Source organism: Rhinopithecus bieti, unplaced genomic scaffold (assembly GCF_001698545.2).
Source record: "Rhinopithecus bieti isolate Rb0 unplaced genomic scaffold, ASM169854v2 scaffold_8211, whole genome shotgun sequence".
Classification (NCBI taxonomy): Eukaryota; Metazoa; Chordata; class Mammalia; order Primates; family Cercopithecidae; genus Rhinopithecus; species Rhinopithecus bieti.
This window is the reverse complement of record NW_016805759.1, coordinates 244,847-261,955: the sequence shown is the minus strand read 5'-3', so window position 1 is coordinate 261,955 and position 17,109 is coordinate 244,847. Positions and strand designations below refer to the sequence as shown.

Below are 17,109 nucleotides of genomic sequence, written 5' to 3'. Positions count from 1 at the left end.
AAATTATTTAATTTATTATCAGGACAAATAAGACTGCTTGCCTCTGAGTCCGAAAAGTCAGGGACCTGGAGACCAGTCTCTGCCATTACATATCTACTTGACTTCAGACGTGTCACTTCCAAGTTCCAGTAAAATGACAGGAACTATGCCCATTCTGACAACACCAGCAGGCTGCTATAGGAGCAGAGTACACAGCTCCATGCTGTGAAAACACTTTCTTTGCTAACCAGAGCTCTAGAATCTCATAAGCACACCTAGAGCCTCACCAGTGGTGTCTCACTTTTTATTCCAAACCAGACGTGTATTGCTTTATTGGTGTCACACCTGCATAAATGTTGTTCAAGTAATAAAAAGAGAAAATAACCCACAAAGCGGCAGCCTTTTTGTAATCTTATAAACATACTACAAAAGTAATAAGAATGAATTTGGGGCTGTGATCGTAACTCTGTTAATGAGCAATGCCCACGTCTGAAACACCACCAGATGGCAGCCCTAATTTTCACAGGGCATTTTGTTTGTTTTTTCATTCCTTTTACATTTTTTTCCAACACAATGAGAACTTCAGACCTCTGCTCAAGGCAGATCATCTGGAACAGAGCAAAACAGCTTACCAGATGCGTCAGAAAGAAAGATGGGACCTTGAAAACTCTGAGCCTAACAGTCAGCTCTAGACCAAACATTTCCCCTGCCTAAAGTCAAACCAAACTAGCAACCTCTTTCTTGAAAGGAACTACTAGGTAGGGTAAGATCCCATGCAAAGAGGGTTACAATCCCATGCAAGTGACACTTAAAAGTTACAGACAAGAAGGCACTGTGTCCATTGGCCCCATAGAGCCTATGGATGAGGGGGCAGAGAGGAGTGCCAAAACAGCAAACTTATTTTACAAATTTATGTTCAGATTTAGCCTGGGATGTTAGAATAGGTCAGTGGAAGAAAGGCAGCATGCAAACATATTTGTAGGAACTTTAGTTTACTCCTACTTTGGGAGATAGGTCTTCAGATGCATGATTTCCAATAAGGAGTCAGTTATCCAACAATAACAATTACAATCCTCAACAGCTCAACTTCTTCATCAATGAAATGTGGATAATAATTAAGTTGCATCACAATTTGCTGTGATAATTCAATGGGATAATACAGGAATATACTAAGATCACTGTCTGGTACCTAGTTAGCTATCAATAATACACAATGCCGCATTATAGTTGAGCATACGTTATCCTGTTTGAGCATAAGAACAACTGTGTGAGGCAGGTTTTATTATTCTTACAGGACACTGGCTCAAAGAGATAAAAGGACTCGTCTAGAGTCACACAGCTAAAATGTGACAGGTATCCAGTTGCTCTTAGGACTAATATTCCCTAATCCTGGCTGGACCAGAGAAGGCTGGAGTTTGAGCAGGTGACCTTTCCAGTTCAGCTGTGCTGTATGACTGCGGTCAGAGATTCACGGTTCTCCAAGGCCTCTTTGAATATTTGGAGGCTGGAAACAGGTTTGATGTGGAAGTCAGATGAAACTCTTCTAGGACAGTTGTCACATCTGAACCCAAGAGCCCAGGTATGGCCTCTGGCAGCAGCAGAAAATACATTCGTGACATTCTTATTTTCTACATTTAAAAAACAAAGCAAAAAAACCTCTCAGCTAATGATCCAAGGACTCTCTAGCTGCCTTAATTAATGAAAAATAATAGCTATCGATTGGTGAGTACTGCGTTAAATCCTTTACAATCATCCCATACAATTCTCACAATTGTCCTGGGGATGGGGGAGTGGCCTTGTCCCTATTTAACAAACAGGCAAAGAAACTGAGACTCAGAGAAGCTGAAGGACACAAAGCTAATAAGTAGCAGAGACTGAATTTCAGCCCAAGCCCCCAAAGAAATTGCCACACTGCTTCAATTAACCCCTCATTCTCTCCCCTCATTCCCGGGTACTCACAGGGCGTAGACCTGGAACATTGGCTTCTTTTCCCTTCACCAGATGCAGTACAAACCCTAGGTTGGAACTTCGTGCTTTTGCAAACCAAGACTGCAAGAGCTGCCAGGGTCTTTAGTCTGTTTCTCCTCCCGATCTTGCCTGAGTCAGAACAAACCATCAGACCACTCTTCTCTTAGCCTAGGGAGCTTCTCTTGCCACCCATCCCAGGAAAAGGCTCCCTGCCACAGCTGCTACTGAGGAACTCAGTAATCACCATTAACCAAGTGCCTCTTTTAAGAGGGAAGACAGAAGACAAGCTGAAGAGCTGGTGCGGAGAGACAGGCTGCCCCTTTCCCCTGATAGCAGGGGGAGTCAGGCCCCAGGACGGAGGCGTCCACTGATGTTGGACTCACCATAGTCTGCTCCATCCAGTGCAGACATTAGGAGCAAGACACATGGGGAATTTCCAAGCTAGCCCTACTCAGTCCTCTGTCCTCACAATCTATAGTGGCCATGATATCCTCACCCCACCATCCCACAGCCTGATAACTGCCTCACTTTCCCCATAACCTATAACCTCTGATGCCCTCTCACTTAACTCAGTGCCCTAGGGACCCCACTACCCACCTACTCTTTCCAGAATCACCTTGGGTAGTAGCTGCCCCAGGCCGTCCTGGCTGGGCCATTATCCACAAATATGCAGCCATGGCCAGCAGACCAAAAGGTGAGACGTTACATGGCAGGCTTCAGTGGTTTTCATAACAGAAAAACCTTGTTCCTAATCAAGGCCATCTTCAAATCCTCAATTCACAGAGTACTAGCAGCTCAGGGCAGGGTCGGAGAAAGTGGCACTCTACAAGCTAGAGCCCAGTGTGTTAGGGGAGGGCTGCCATGGAGTGTACACACCACAAACCCAGGTGGCAGGGCAGATGGCACTGATTGCCCAATAGCCCAGGGTATCAGAGTCAACAGCCTCTTTAAAGCCAAGCCTTCCTTCACTCATTTTCTCCCTGGAAGGCTGGAGTGAGGTAGGGACTGGAGCAGCCCAGCCCATGGAGACCACAGCAGAGAGGCAGGCAAACTCAGCAAGCCAAGTCACTGAGAAAGGGGATAGAAAATTGGGAGGAAGGGAAGGGAGCACAGCAACCTGTCTCGGAGCACCTCTCTGATACACAGCCCACACCCAGGGCTAAAATCTGCCTCCCTGCTCCTTGCCTCCTGTAAGCCCACCCCACTCCCCACACTTTTTGCCTTTGCCCCTCCCCGCTCTTACATAAACCCAGCCCCCTCTTACACTCCCCAGAATGTCAGCTTCCAAGACATGCTCATCTTCCTCATCACACTCTACAGTCCAGTCCTTCGACCCTTCCATTAACAGGACTGAAAACTCTGTCCTAAGCCAGCACATAGCTTCCCAGGTTTCTAAGGCACAATGCTACCAGGAAGGCTGAGTTTCACAACTCTTCTAAGGCCCTGGCTGGGTTAAAAAAATCTCCTCAGGTCTGCCTCCAACCAACCCCCGTCCCTCCCACCTCCCCAGAGCCCAGCCTGGTCCACAGCCCTCCATTTAAGGCTGGGCCCTTGCACTCCCACTCATTAGGGCCCCACCCAGAAATACCCCAGCACACAAACAGGACACCTTGTACAACTATCAGTCTTAGACCCACCCTCCCTCTGACAAGGACAGGAGGGAAACTGAAACTGCCTGAGGGAGGAGCCTCACTCCACCTTCTCTATTTCCCACCTGGACCTCCCTACTCCCCTCCTGCTGAGGGCCCTGGGAGAGACAAGTCAGGTGATACCTGACAGACACCTCTTCCTCTGCCCACAGCCCCCAGGCCTGAAAATACACCCCAGGGCACTGGCGGAGCACGCAAGGAGGTTTTCAGGCACCACGGCTGGGACAGGGCAACATTTTTCTATTTTTCAGAATGTTTCAGACTCTACCTGCTGAGAGGACTCAGGTCTCCCACACCTGGTCTGGAAGCTTCTTCAGGAAGCTGCCTTGAAGAAGGGGATGGGAGTGAGATTCGTTTAGGAAGGCAAAGGAGGAGGGGTACAGGCGGGTTCTAAAGTACATTAAAATCTGAGGGATGCACCTTTCTGCCCTCTGGGAGGAGAGGGGGCGGTCCCACCGACAGGGAAAGGGGACCCCTTGGGGGGCAGTGCTCGTGCCTTGGGGGAATGCCCTTATCCTTCTCGGGAAATAGACTGCAATACCTCGGGCTTAAACCTTGCCTAGCCAAAGCCAAAAAGGAAAGGGGGAGGCCTGCAACCCACCAATCTCATTTTCAGATTTCCTCTCTCCAGCTTAGACACATTAATAATTAACTTGCCTACCTAGGAGCTTGCCGGCGTTGCCATAAAAGATGAGTAATGGCAGCGGAGTCCCAGCTCTATGCCCCCGGGCTTCAGGGCTCGGGGCTGGGACGGGCGCCTGGAACAAAGCCTCTGCATTCCTTCGGGAAGGTGTGTCTGAAACCAGAGCTGTCACAGGCGAGAAGCTGACCCCTTACCTCCTCCGTAGCCGACTCCTGGCAAGTGTGGGTGTAGAGGAAGGGCAGGTGCCCCCACACACTGGGCGGAACGCTTGGCGGGGTCGCCTTTGCCCACTTCCCGTTCCCCACCCCCTCCACTGCTGGCCAGTTGCTGTCCCCGCAGCCCGCACGCCTGTGGGGTCCCCAACCACAGCTGATTTCGGGAAGCGGCGCTGTCTGCTGCTGAGACAATCCTGTTAACATGAACGCAGGCTGTACTTGGAGACCCGATTTTTAAAAACAACAGCAGCTCCCTCGGCGTCCTTCCCGAGGAGTAACCCAAAGCCAGGCGCCGGCTCAATGAATTCTCTTGCAGAAACTCCAGCGGCCAGCTACGGCTCCCTCGCTCATGGCTGGCCGGGGACTAGCCGGCTCCGGTCGCGCCCGCGCCCAGACACAAAGCACCCCCAAAAGGAGCCCGTGCACCCTGCTCCCTGTCGGCTCGACAGCCCGCAGACCCCCCGAAAGTTACAGCGCGCACACACACCTGCAGGCCCCCCTTGGCGGCCCCTGCCAGACCTCCAGCGTGGCGGGGCACGCGTGCCAGGGCTGGCAGCTCCGCGGCTCCATGCGACTGCTCCGCGAGCCCGGGCGGGCCACCGGTCAGCGGCGCTGGACTACGGAGGGCGCCGGGGCCTCAGCTCGCCAGCGGCGCATGGCGCGCCCTCCTCGTCCTCGCCCGGGCCTTTCCGAGGAGCCCACACCCACTTGACATCAGCACCGACCAAAGCACGTGGCGCAGTGCCAGACGGCTGACCCCAGCGTTCCCGGGCGCGCCCCAGGTGCTGCCGCTCGGCCAGGACGGTGCGTCCGAGCGCAGCACATTCCTTTCCTCGCAGAGGATGCTGCAAGTGGGAGGAGTAGGGAGACTGAGGAGGGGGAGGAAAACGCGCGGAGGGGCAGGACCTGCGGCCTCAGAACGGCGCTGTTCTGGCGTCTAGCCAGACACCAGCAGACCTGTCATCCGTTGCCGCAAGTGCCCATCGGCTGGGAAGACCAGGCTGCAGGAGACCTGGGTTGCTGTTGTCTCCCCTCCAAGAGTCCTGACCTTGAATTCTCTTCCCCAGAACGATTCATGGACGCTTCTAACAACCCCTGGTAAATTGCGGGAACGGATTCTGACAAGCCAGGAATGAAGGCTTGGTTAGATGTGACTGCGACCCCATCACCCAGGAGGCCGCTATCAGGCACCCAGCGAAGCAGACCATACCCTCTGGCTTGTCTCTGCCCTGGCAACCTCAACTATGTCTCTTTTCTTTCTCTCTTTTCTCAATGCCCTTGGCAATAAGGTATCACTCTCCTGGTCCTGCAGGCAATCAGAACTACAGCACCTCTCAGCAGCCCAAACACTTCTAACTCATTCATTAGCACCCGTCCAAATATTCAAACGTGCAAACATTTAAGGGTTAGTATTGCCAGGAGCAACAGATAATCTTTCTACACTCACAGTGCTTCTCTCTAGTCAGGGAGACCTATATTAAATACAGAACAAAGTAATTACCATTGTTGCAAGGGGATTACAGAGGTGCTATAAGAATGCACCAGGGAGTCTTAAGTCTTGGCAGTCAAGAAAGGCTCCCTGACGAAGTGATACTTGACAAAGCTGAGAGGTTACCCAGGGGGTGGGAAAGTTCAGGCAAAACTACTGGGTATTAAAGTATAAGCTTGCTTCCATTCACAGGTGCAGATGATTAGGCAGAAGTGGAAATGCCATGCTAGAAACATCTGGGCTTTTATCCAGGTGGGGCATAGGGTGGCTCCCAGGCCCTAGAAGACAGCCTGGCTATCTGTCCAAAGACACCCTTATGTCTGTTTTCTCATCTCTCCCTTACCCATGGCTGTCCTGCCTCTGCAAAAGAGCACTGTACAGGAATTCAGCAACCTTCACTTGAGGCACCAACTCAGTCATCAATTTGCTGTGTGGCCATAGAGAAAACCCTTCCACTCTCTGGTATCAGTGTCTCTACATAAAATGAGGGGTTGGGTCGGGCGTGGTGGTGCTAGCCTGTAGCGGTACCTAGTCAGGAGGTTGAGGCGGGGGGCGAGAGCAGGGAGGGAATGGCTTGAGCCTAGGAATTTGAGACTGCAGTGATCTGTGATGCACTCCATCCTGGGTGACAAAGCGAGACCCTGTCTCAAAACAAAATAAAAATAAAATGAGAGGTTGGATTAGGACACTGTTTCTCCATATATTTTTTTTAAACCATACTTCCTTTTGGATAAATATACAAATGCCATTCCCATTCTTCTATGGTGACAAGGCACCAAATTATTTTCCAAATCAAAATTATAGTAGTGAATACGCTTTTAAAACTATATATGCCCTGTAAGTATTAAGCAATATTGAGATGTCTGCTGAAGATAGCTTGGAGGCCAGAGTAAAGAAATGGCCTCCAAGCTCACCCTTCTGTTATCTTTCCCCACCCTCCCCCACAACCCAGCCACCAGCACTTATCATCTCTAGCCTCCTTTCATGTACTCTTTCCAGGATAAATTGGCCAGACAATGAACAGAAGCCCTGGGTCATCCAAAAAAACAAAAAAGCCATGCTGTGCAAGACTCCTTTGAATAATAATTTCCAGTAATGTTGGCAAGAAGACACTTTGAAGTAAGCATGCAATGATCTTGGGGACAATTTGGCAATATGAATTAAAAGGCTTTAAAATGCTCATATCCTGTGAACCATCAATTCCACAACCAAGAATTTAGCCAGAATACTTCATTGTGGATAAGCACAAAGATTTATCCTCAAGGATGTTCATCTCATCATTTTCACAACAGCAAGTAATTGGAAATAATCTAATTGTACAACAGGAAATTGGTTAATAAACTGTGGTACATGCTTACGACGGAATACATACAACTTTTAAAATAATTATTAAATATATACTGTTGAATAAAACAAAATGTTACAGAACAAATCATCCCAATTGTGAGTGTGTGTGTGTGTGTGTGTGTGGTCTGTTGGGGAGGGAGGTGGTAAACACCTGTGTTCATTTTTCTTACTGGTTGACTCAGAATCTATCTGAGGTAAACTGTGATGCCACTATGGCATGTCATCCTAGCACTTCGGGAGGCTGAGATGGGAGGATCTCGAGCCCAGGAGCTTGAGGCTGCAGTGAGCTATGATTGCACCACTGCACTCCAGCCTGGGTGACAGAGTGAGACTTTGTCTCAAAAACAAAAAAACCAGAATGAAATAAACCTTACAGGCAAGCTGGAACAGAATTCAATTTTCCACTACCATCTACTCCCCATTAGGGGTTTGATAGTAATCTTAAAGGTAGATTGGTTTTGCCCCCAGATTTTTTTTTTTTTCATTTTGATTTTGAGACACAGTATTCTTGCTCCATCATGTTAGTGCAGTGTTACAATCATGGCTTACTGCAGCCTCCACCTCCCGGAGCCCAAGTGGTCCTCCCACCTCAGCCTTCTGAGTAACTGACATTACAAGTGTGTGCCACCATGCCCAGCTAATTTTTTTTTTTAATTTTTTTAGAGACAGAGTCTCACTATGTTGTCCAGGCTGGTTTCAAATCCTGGGCTCAAATGATCCTCCTGCCCTGCCCTCTCAAAGTGCTGGGATTACAGGCATGAGCCACCGCACCTGGCCCTTATGTAGATTTTTGTTGCTCTTAAGTCTAATTTTAGTGTGCATAAAAATTACTGTCCATGGTAGTTTAGGGTACACATTTGACTTTATGAGTTTTTTTACCATACACTATAATTTTAGAACCTAATCATTGTTTGAAAGTTCAGTTAATAAATAAATAAATAAAAGATTACTAGAGGGATATTCACCAAAATGTTAACAATGTCAGGATTACAGCTGATTTTTACTTCCTCTCTTTGAATTTTCTGTTTTTGAAGTTGTCAGACAATAAACATATATTACTTTGGTAATCACAACATAAAATGCTGCTTTAAAACTGCATTTAAAAAACTCTCCAAAAGATAAAAGAAACTATCCCTTGACTTTTAAAGGGGTGACTGACCATGCCCTTCACATTCTTCCCCTCTGCAAGCTTTGATACGGCCCCAGTTGGTGCCCCAACACCCAAGGACAGAAAGTACATCGTCGCTAGGATACCATGCAGGAAAAATTGGCAAGAAAATTATTTTTACATTTACCTCCTGGGCTATGCTTATAATAACGCTCAGGAGCTTAAACTAAAGGTTCCAACATGAAGCAGCCATGAATATCAGCTAATGGGTCTGTCCCCTACTCCCAAAACTCTCTACCAAATATTCTGGGTTCTTAATAAGCTGAGAGCATATAAGCCATATACCTTTGGTCCTAAGGACCCAAAACTGTTCACCTTGCTTTTCTCACACCTGGTGTGCCACCAAGCACACAGGCAAGAATCAGCTGAATAACAGCAAGCCATAGATAAGACTGGGCTCAGTAATAACTGGTTGGGTGATCTCTGCCTCCCCCTCTCCTTGGTAAATAGCCTAATAAAGCCCCTACTTTCCTTTTAGGGGGTAGATGTAAAAACTCTTGAACAAAGGGAACTGCACCACCTCAGTGTAGGGGATTATTATTTAATGAAACTATGTACTGGGGCCAGGCGTAGTAGCTCACGCCTATAATCCCAGCACTTTGGGAGGCCGAGGTGGGTGGATCACAACAAGGTCAAGAGATCGAGACCATCATGAAACTCTGTTTCTACTAAAAATATAAAAAATTAGCCGGGCATGGTGGTAGGCGCCTGTAGTCCCAGCTACTCAGGAGGCTGAGGCAGGATAATCACTTGAACCTGGGAGGCGGAGGTTGCAGTGAGCCGAGATTGCGCCACTGCACTCCAGCCTGGCAACAAAGTGAGACTCCGTCTCAAAACACACACACACACACACACACACACACACACACAAAGTATCTGCTGGGATTTTTTGGGGAGCAGGGAGCTGGCCAGTTGTAGGTGCTTTGGCTCAAGGCTGTTAAACTGCAAGTTGCTTCACATTTTTAGCTTTCCATGAATCTAGGGGGCTCACAGACCAGAGGAAGGAACAGAGGTAAGAAAGACAACTCTGTTGACTTTCTCTTGTGGCATTACCCAGGAACTCTTAATCCAAGGACTGAAGGCAGGTAGGATTAAAACTCCAAGCTGAGGGCCCAAGTTTCTCAAAACACTATAGGTAGATGGGCATGGTGGCGCCTGCCTACAGCCCCAGCTACTTGGGAGGCTGAGGCAGGAGGATCCCTTGAGCCCAGGAGCTAGAGATTAGAATGAGCTATGATTGTGCCACTTCACTCCAGCCTGGGCAACAGAGAAAGACCTTGTTTCAAAAACAAATCAATAAAAAATAAAAATATAACAGGCAAAACCACCAGGACAGGATCTAAAGATAAGGGATGCTTGTATTATTTGACCACTTTAATTCAATAATCATTTAATCCCTTACCCGTCATTGCAAATACCAACATTCTCTGCTCAAAATAAAACGCATGATTTCCAAGCCAGACAGAGCTGCCATTAGGTTACATTTTAAATCCACCTAGAGTCTAATCAAGCTAATTTTACTGTTATTGTGTCTATTAAAACATGAGGCCTTTATTTAGAGAGTGAACAGAGGGGAGGAAAGCACAAACATTAAACGCTGGGAATTTGGATCATTCCAGAACTGCTTCTGGGAGGAAAGTAACAAAAACTAACCTGAATTTTAAAAATAATTTTAACGGGACCAAATGCATCACAAGGTTCACCCACTGGAGAGCTGGCCAGTGCCTTAGAACCATGCAACAGCTCAGGGACAGAAATGAGGCTCCCTGCCTTGCCTAAGCTGGAAACATGGAGCACACCACCAAGGAACTAGCACCTGGCACCTAGGGGCCATTAAGGTGGGAAAAAAGCCTACTTGCTCCATGGCCAGAGACCAAAAGCTATCCAAATACAAGTTTTAATAAAAGAAATAATTAATAGTTTTATTGATTTATTAAAATCAAAGAACAAAACAAAATCACAAAACACCTAATAAGCTAGAAAAACTATGACCAATGATTTTCATACTTATATTTTAACCAGAACAACCCCAGGTTAGAAATGCAGATTTCAGGGGCCTACCACCAGAGAATTCAATGCCAAAAGTCTAGAGTGAGCCCAGGAATCTGCATTTTAGCAAGCCTCTCAGTGATTTGGCTGCTTGTGGTCTGGAACCCACACTGAGAAATTCTAAGCCAAGAGGCCAGAAAGACCTAATACACCTGTCTACCTTTACCTTCTAGCAAGAGTCACCTAAAGAGGTTTGAATTAATTCATAATTGAAGCTGAGGCCAGGTGTGGTGGCTCACACCTGTAATCCCAACACTTTAGGAGGCTGAGGTGGCCCAATAACTTCAGGTCAGGAGTTCGAGATCAGCCTGGCCAACATGGTAAAATCCTGTCTCTACTAAAAAAATGCAAAACAAACAAACAAACGAAACAAAACAAAAACTTAGCTGGGCGTGGTGGCGCGCCTGTAATCCCAGCTACATGGGAGGCTGAGAATGCCTTGAACCCAGGAGGCCTTCTACAAATCATGTCTAGTAAGCACAGTAGATGCAGTAGTGACAGAAGAGACAGAGGGATAGAAATACCGATAATAAATAAGCAAACAAAATATTTCAGATATTAATGTGTGCTATGAAGAAACCAAACTGTGGTATGTGCAGGTCAGGGTATGTATCGGGAAAGACCTCGCTACAGTGTGGCATTTAAGCTACACAGCTAGGGGATGAGCTGTCCTGGCACAAGAATAGATGGGAATAAACTAAGTTTGTTCCTGGGAAGGAAGAAGGACAGTGAGGCTGGAACTCAGTGACCAGTGAGAATGGTAGGAAAAGATGAAGTAGGGGAGTCGGGTTAGCCTTATAATACCTAGTAGGAATTTGGGTTCTCTTCCAAAGGCAATAGGAAGCCACGGAAGGGTTTAAAAGAAAGGAGGCATGATGTGATTTGCTTTTCAAAAAGATTTCTATATCTTCTATGTAGAGGATGGCCTGGGGATTAAGGACAATAAATAAAAACCTAATACTCAGTGCTTAGCTATGTGCTCTGAATTGTTGTAAGAACTCTGTATGTATGATCTCCTTTAATCCTCATGAAAACTTTTTGAAATGAGTACTATTATAGTCCCAATTTTACAGATGACAAAACCCAGGCACAAAGAGGTCAGGTAACTTGCCCATCACAGTAAGTGGAGGATCCAGTATGCAAAGCCAGTCTGTCTACAGTTCCACGCCAATGTCTCTGAAAAGAAGTGGGGAAAAGCAGGGAGGTGAGGTAAAGAGACTGCTGCAGCAGTACAAGCAGGAGAGGACTGTGGCTTGCCAAAATGGTAACAGTGAAATTCCTGGGAGGGATTCAGCTTTGCCAAGTGTGTTAGTGGTAGTGCCAACAGGACTCACTGATGGGATTTATGACAGGAGAGAAGGAAAGAGAAAAACAAGACTTCCAGGGTTTTGGTTTGAGCAACTGAGTGGATGCCAGCACTATTTCCTGAGATGAATAAGCCTGGGAGAAGGACAAGTCAAAGGGGAGGGGAGGTGTTAAAATTGATCCAGAACTCTGTTTTGGACATGTTATTTCGACACATTGATTAAACGTCCAAGAGGGAAAGTCACAAAGCCAGTGAGCTATGGTGGTCTCCACTCAGGGAGGGGGCAGGAGATGTAATCAGTGGCATCTCGTGGTCTTGTGAATCCTTCCTGGGTGTGTGGGGAAGGTGGCTCTCCTAGCTAGAGACCTTCGGTGGCTTGTAACAAGCAAGAGCAGAGCCAAATTGCAGCCCAAGATTGTAACTTGTTTGAAGACTGACAGCACGCTGCCCAGGCAACCCTCTGTGATCCAGCAAAGTCTGCATCCCAGCGCCATCCTCTGAATCAGCTTCCTGGGAGCCTATCTGAGCAGCATTCTTTCAGGATGACCTCTAGCAAACCAGGCCTACAGAAAACAAAAGGAAGCCCTCTGGTCCTGGAGGAGAGACTGGGGACAGGAGCCATGGAAGAAAGGTTATCTTGCCTCCTGCCGGCTTGGGAGAAGAGGACTTCACCGCCCCCTTCCACTTCAACACTCCCTTTTTTGGTCCTCCTATCACTGCAGCCCATCAGGGTAGGAGGTCCTGGAACTACTTACAAGGGCCTGAAAGCCATGATAATGAAAGGGTTTCCAAAATAAGCTTCCCAAATGCCCTGCTGGCACTCAGGTTATAGCATTTCCAGAAAAATGCCAACCTCGCTTGATAAAATACTTTTAGAATTGACACCTCCTTGGCTCAGATGAAGTGGGTGTGTGCTGGGGTCAGGTAGAGGTTGGCAGGGGAAAAAAGCGATTTTCAAAGTTCAGCTGAAATGTCAGGAACATGAAGCAGCCCATGTTTACACAGAGCTTTCCAAAACCCAGAGTAGCTTCCAAGTTTCTCTTTAAAAAATGGCTACATCAACTTGTCCAATGAACTGGCTTTTTACCTAAACAGAAATAGTACCAGGCTATTGCCATTCTCCTTGTCTCCTTAGGCTTAATCTCCTAATATAATTTATATTCCTACTGATCCTGATTGTTCTATTTTGTTATCCATATTTCATCCTATTCCCATAAGCTACCTCAAATCCACTGTGGAACCAGATAAACAATAAATGGATACTCCAGTGTACAGTCTTCATATTCCTGGATATTAAATGTTCAGACTCATGTAATTAATAAAGATTGTTTACTGTGGATATTAATTGGAGGTTAAGGGGAGGAAATACCTTAATTAATACATAAAATACTTTGAAATTTTGATCTCTTACCATAAAAAAAGAGTCTAGTTATAATTAGCACCTGTATTTTTCATACTTTCCTGTCCCTAATTGCCTAAACAATAATTTCTGGGGAAAGTAGGTGAAATCTTAATGTACTACATGTGTATGGGTGATTTTGTGGCTCTTACTATTCAAACTAGGAACAAGACGCCAGTTCAGTAACTATGCTACTTCTTCGAAATAAGACTTGTCAAAGCCACTGTGGGGAAATCTGGAAAAAGAACCCAAATCTATCCACAAATAAATATCAAATGTGAGGCCGGGCATGATGGCTCATGCCTGTAATCTCAGCATTTTGGGAGGCCGAGGCAGGCAGATCACCTGAGGTCAGGAGTTCAAGACCAGCCTGGCCAATATGGTGAAACTCCATCTCCACAAAAATACAAAATTAGCTGGGTGTGGTGGTATATGCCTATAATCCCAGCTACTCAGGAGGCTGAGGCAGAAGAATCTCTCTTGAACCTATTGCAGTGAGCCGAGATCATGCCATTGTACTCCAGCCTGGGTGACAGAGCGAGACTCCATCTCAAAAAAAAAAGAAGATTGAATGTGTCAGTCCTTATCTAGTGTGGGGAGGGGTAAAGCCATGTCAGTGCCCACTGCTATTCTCTGCTGTCCTTTAAAGGTAGAAACATACTTTAAAATATGAAATAGCCAGCAGCCTGGAAGTACAACTTTGGAGACATAAAAATTATTAGGTTTTCCAAATCACTGATACAAACCAAAATCCTTACTGAGACTAGGGGGCCAAAGATAGAACTGAAAGCCTGTGACATTTACAAACATCACCCTAAGTACCTTCTTCAGGGATACTCTCTCTACATAATCCTGATTGTTGCAATTATTCAGATCCCCATGTGCAGGCAGCACATGTTTTTGAGGCTTATTCTCAAGGGACCAAAGGAAAAGTGGTATTTTCGTCTAGCATTTTTTTTTATCACCAGAATTCACTAGAACCAGTATCTTGGCACTCCAAGAGCACACAGTGATGACAGATGCTTATAATGTTCACCCTGAAGACTTGCAACCTTGTGGAAGAACAGACGGATCAAATTATGCCTTGTTGCAGTTTGAAATGTGTTTTACTGCCTTCTAATATTTTGAAGACTGACAATCTACGCAGCGCACGGTAGGTGGCAACACTGAGCCAGGAAAACATCCCATTTGCCAACCTTGCTGAATAGAGAAACTTTAATATGATAATGAACCCCTTTTAAAAAATCAGGTCTCTTCCCCGGGAAGGCAGCTGTGTCTCACGCCTGTAATCCCAGCACTTTGGGAGGCCAAGATGGGCAGATCACAGGGTCAGGAGTTCAAGACCGGCCCGACCGACATATTGAAACCCCGTCTCTACTAAAAAATACAAAAAATAAGCCAGGCGTGTTGGCGGGTGCCTGTAATCCCAGCTACTTGGGAGGCTGAGGCAGGAGAATTGCTTGAACCCGGGAGATGGAGGTTGCAGTGAGCCGAGATTATGCCATTGTACTCCAGCCCAGGAAATAGTGTGAGACTCTGTCTCAAAAAAAAAAAAAAAAAAAAAAAAAATCAAGTTTCTATTAGAATAATGACAACAGGGACAAAGCAATTAAAAACACATGCCTGACAAATTTGGAATCAAAAGCACCATCAAATGTACTTCCTGGCAGGTTGTCATTTCCCACCTACACTCCCCCAATCATTGAGCAAATCCAATTATGTTCCTGGAGACACCCAAATCATGTCTCTTCTCTCTCTTTCTCTCCAGTGGCTTTTATGAAAATAATATTCAACTTTAATGCATCTGCACTTCAGGAGACAGTGTGACAAGAGCAATAAACACATTCACCATGTGCAGAGACCAGGGAAAATGAGTTCTGAGACTGTCTTTGCCAACCCCAGGTGTGGGCTTTCTTTTCCCTAAACTCAGGAGATATTGGAATGTAGCAGCTGTCAGAAAGCAGCAATGGCCTGTGCCAGAAATACCCTTGCTGAGCTGCTCTAATTGCCAAGAGATAAGAACCCATAACTCACACAGACACTTGTGGCTCCGGCTCAGAAACAGCAGGCAGAAAGTAAAGAGCATGCCTTCCAGCAATGTGACCTTGGGCAAGCTGTTCCCTCCCCCTGAGCCTCAGTCTCCCTCATCTTTGAGGACTATCTCCGAATTATTAATAACCATGGAGTAAAATGAGCTGGGAGAAGGCCACCAACCTCTCTGGACAAGAGACAGTTTGCATGCTTGAAAGGGCCTTGATTTCCCGTGAAGACACTACAAGAATCAGTCACATAAAATCCCTGGCTGCTTTGGCCTTATTCATTTGTTCAAATATTTATTGAGGGTTCACCATGTGCCGAGATTGTGCTGGGCACTGAGGACAATATGGCGCTAGTCTCATGAGGTTTATAGTCTAGTAGAGAACACAAGCTTTCAAAATAATCATCTAAGCACATGAGAATGTACATCTATGATAAGCACTACAAAGGAGAAGTATATGACCATCTATATCACGGCCACCTAAAATGAGAAATTGGCCCAGTCGGAGGAGCCATATAATGAGGAGTGAATAAGACAAAGAAGAAAGTTGAAGAGGACCTTGTTTATAAGAAATTTAACTAAGAAACAAACTAGGAAGCACTTAGCTACCCCTTAACTAGGATGTTTTTCTTTTCTTTTCTTTTCTTTTTTTTTTTTTTTTTGGGATGAAGTTTCACTTTTGTTGCCCAGGCTGGAGTGCAGTGGCGCCATCTCGACTCACTGCAGCCTCCACCTCCCGGGTTCAAGCGATTCTCCTGCCTCAGCCTCCTGAGTAGCTGGGATTACAGGTATGCATCACCACACCCAGCTAATTTCGTATTTTTAGTAGAGACGGCGTTTCTCCATGTTGGTCAGGCTGGTCTTGAACTCCCGACCTCAGGTGATCCACCCACCTAGGCCTCCCAAAGTGTTGGGATTACAGGTGTGAGCCACAGCGCCCAGCTGATGTTTTTCTTTTCTAACAGTAAAATCCAGAACGCTTACCCTGTTTCCTTTTTGTTTTGACTGCCAGGAAGCTCCAAGTCAAATGTGAAGCTCGGCAGTAACACATACCCTTAATGTGAGTGCCTTCGTATTCTTCCCAGCCCCCTGGGTTTGTGTTTTTCCTCTTACTTATATTTTCCCTAGTCCTGATTTCAAATTCCTATTTCTATTTTATCATTGTATCTAGTGTTCATGGACCTTCAGAGGAAGGAGGCAGGATGCAAACACAAACATTCCAATATTCTTCCTAAGGTTAAGGGGCTGAGCTGGAAAGAATGAACAGGGTGCCCTTTGTGTCCCCCGCTGGCATGTTACCCTAGAAGCAGGGAAAGACACGTGACTTTGTCTGCATTTATACAAACACTGCGTTCTGTTTGATTTGTGTGATCTAGCACAATGGTGCTTTTTCCCATAGCCCCTTTATCACGTATTTTTGCCCCAATGAGCAGCTTTCCTTGTGCTCATTTTTTTCTCTGAAACATTTACTGGTCTATTAATACATTTACAGTGAACTTACATTCTCAATATTCTAAGATAGGTGCCCCTTCACTTTTTTTTTTCAATTTTGCTCTTTTAATAAAGATAATCCATTAAATGTGTAACTGAAGTTCTCCCTTTATACCTTTGAAAGACATGATATATACATAAAAATCCTTAATCAGACCATACATCATGATTTTTAGGTCAGAAAATGGTCACCTTCCTCCCACAGTGATTAACATTCACATGTTGGAAGGCTGAAAACAGAATAGAGATGAGAAAGAGATGTGGGAGAGGCCATTTTTCAATGTGCAGTTTATCTGCACCTCATTAAAAAATAGAATGCTTTAGGAATAAAACATCCATTTCTTGTAAAAAAAAAAAAAAAAAAAAAA

General features: G+C 45.9%; 1 protein-coding gene across 13 annotated transcripts in view; it reads right to left on the bottom strand.

Moving 5' to 3' along the window:
- The window catches only part of PLEKHA7 (pleckstrin homology domain containing A7), a 238,946-nt gene that overhangs the window by 141,178 nt on the left and 80,659 nt on the right, over positions 1 to 17,109 (bottom strand). The window contains exon 1 of one of the 13 annotated variants that reach the window (XM_017873619.1): positions 4,942 to 5,324. The exons of the other annotated variants lie outside the window; for them this stretch is intronic. Within the exon in view, the coding sequence (XP_017729108.1) occupies positions 4,942 to 5,024 (83 nt within the window). The 5' untranslated portion in view covers positions 5,025 to 5,324. Of the gene's footprint in view, positions 1 to 4,941; positions 5,325 to 17,109 lie in introns of those variants that run through there. 13 annotated transcript variants of the gene reach the window in all.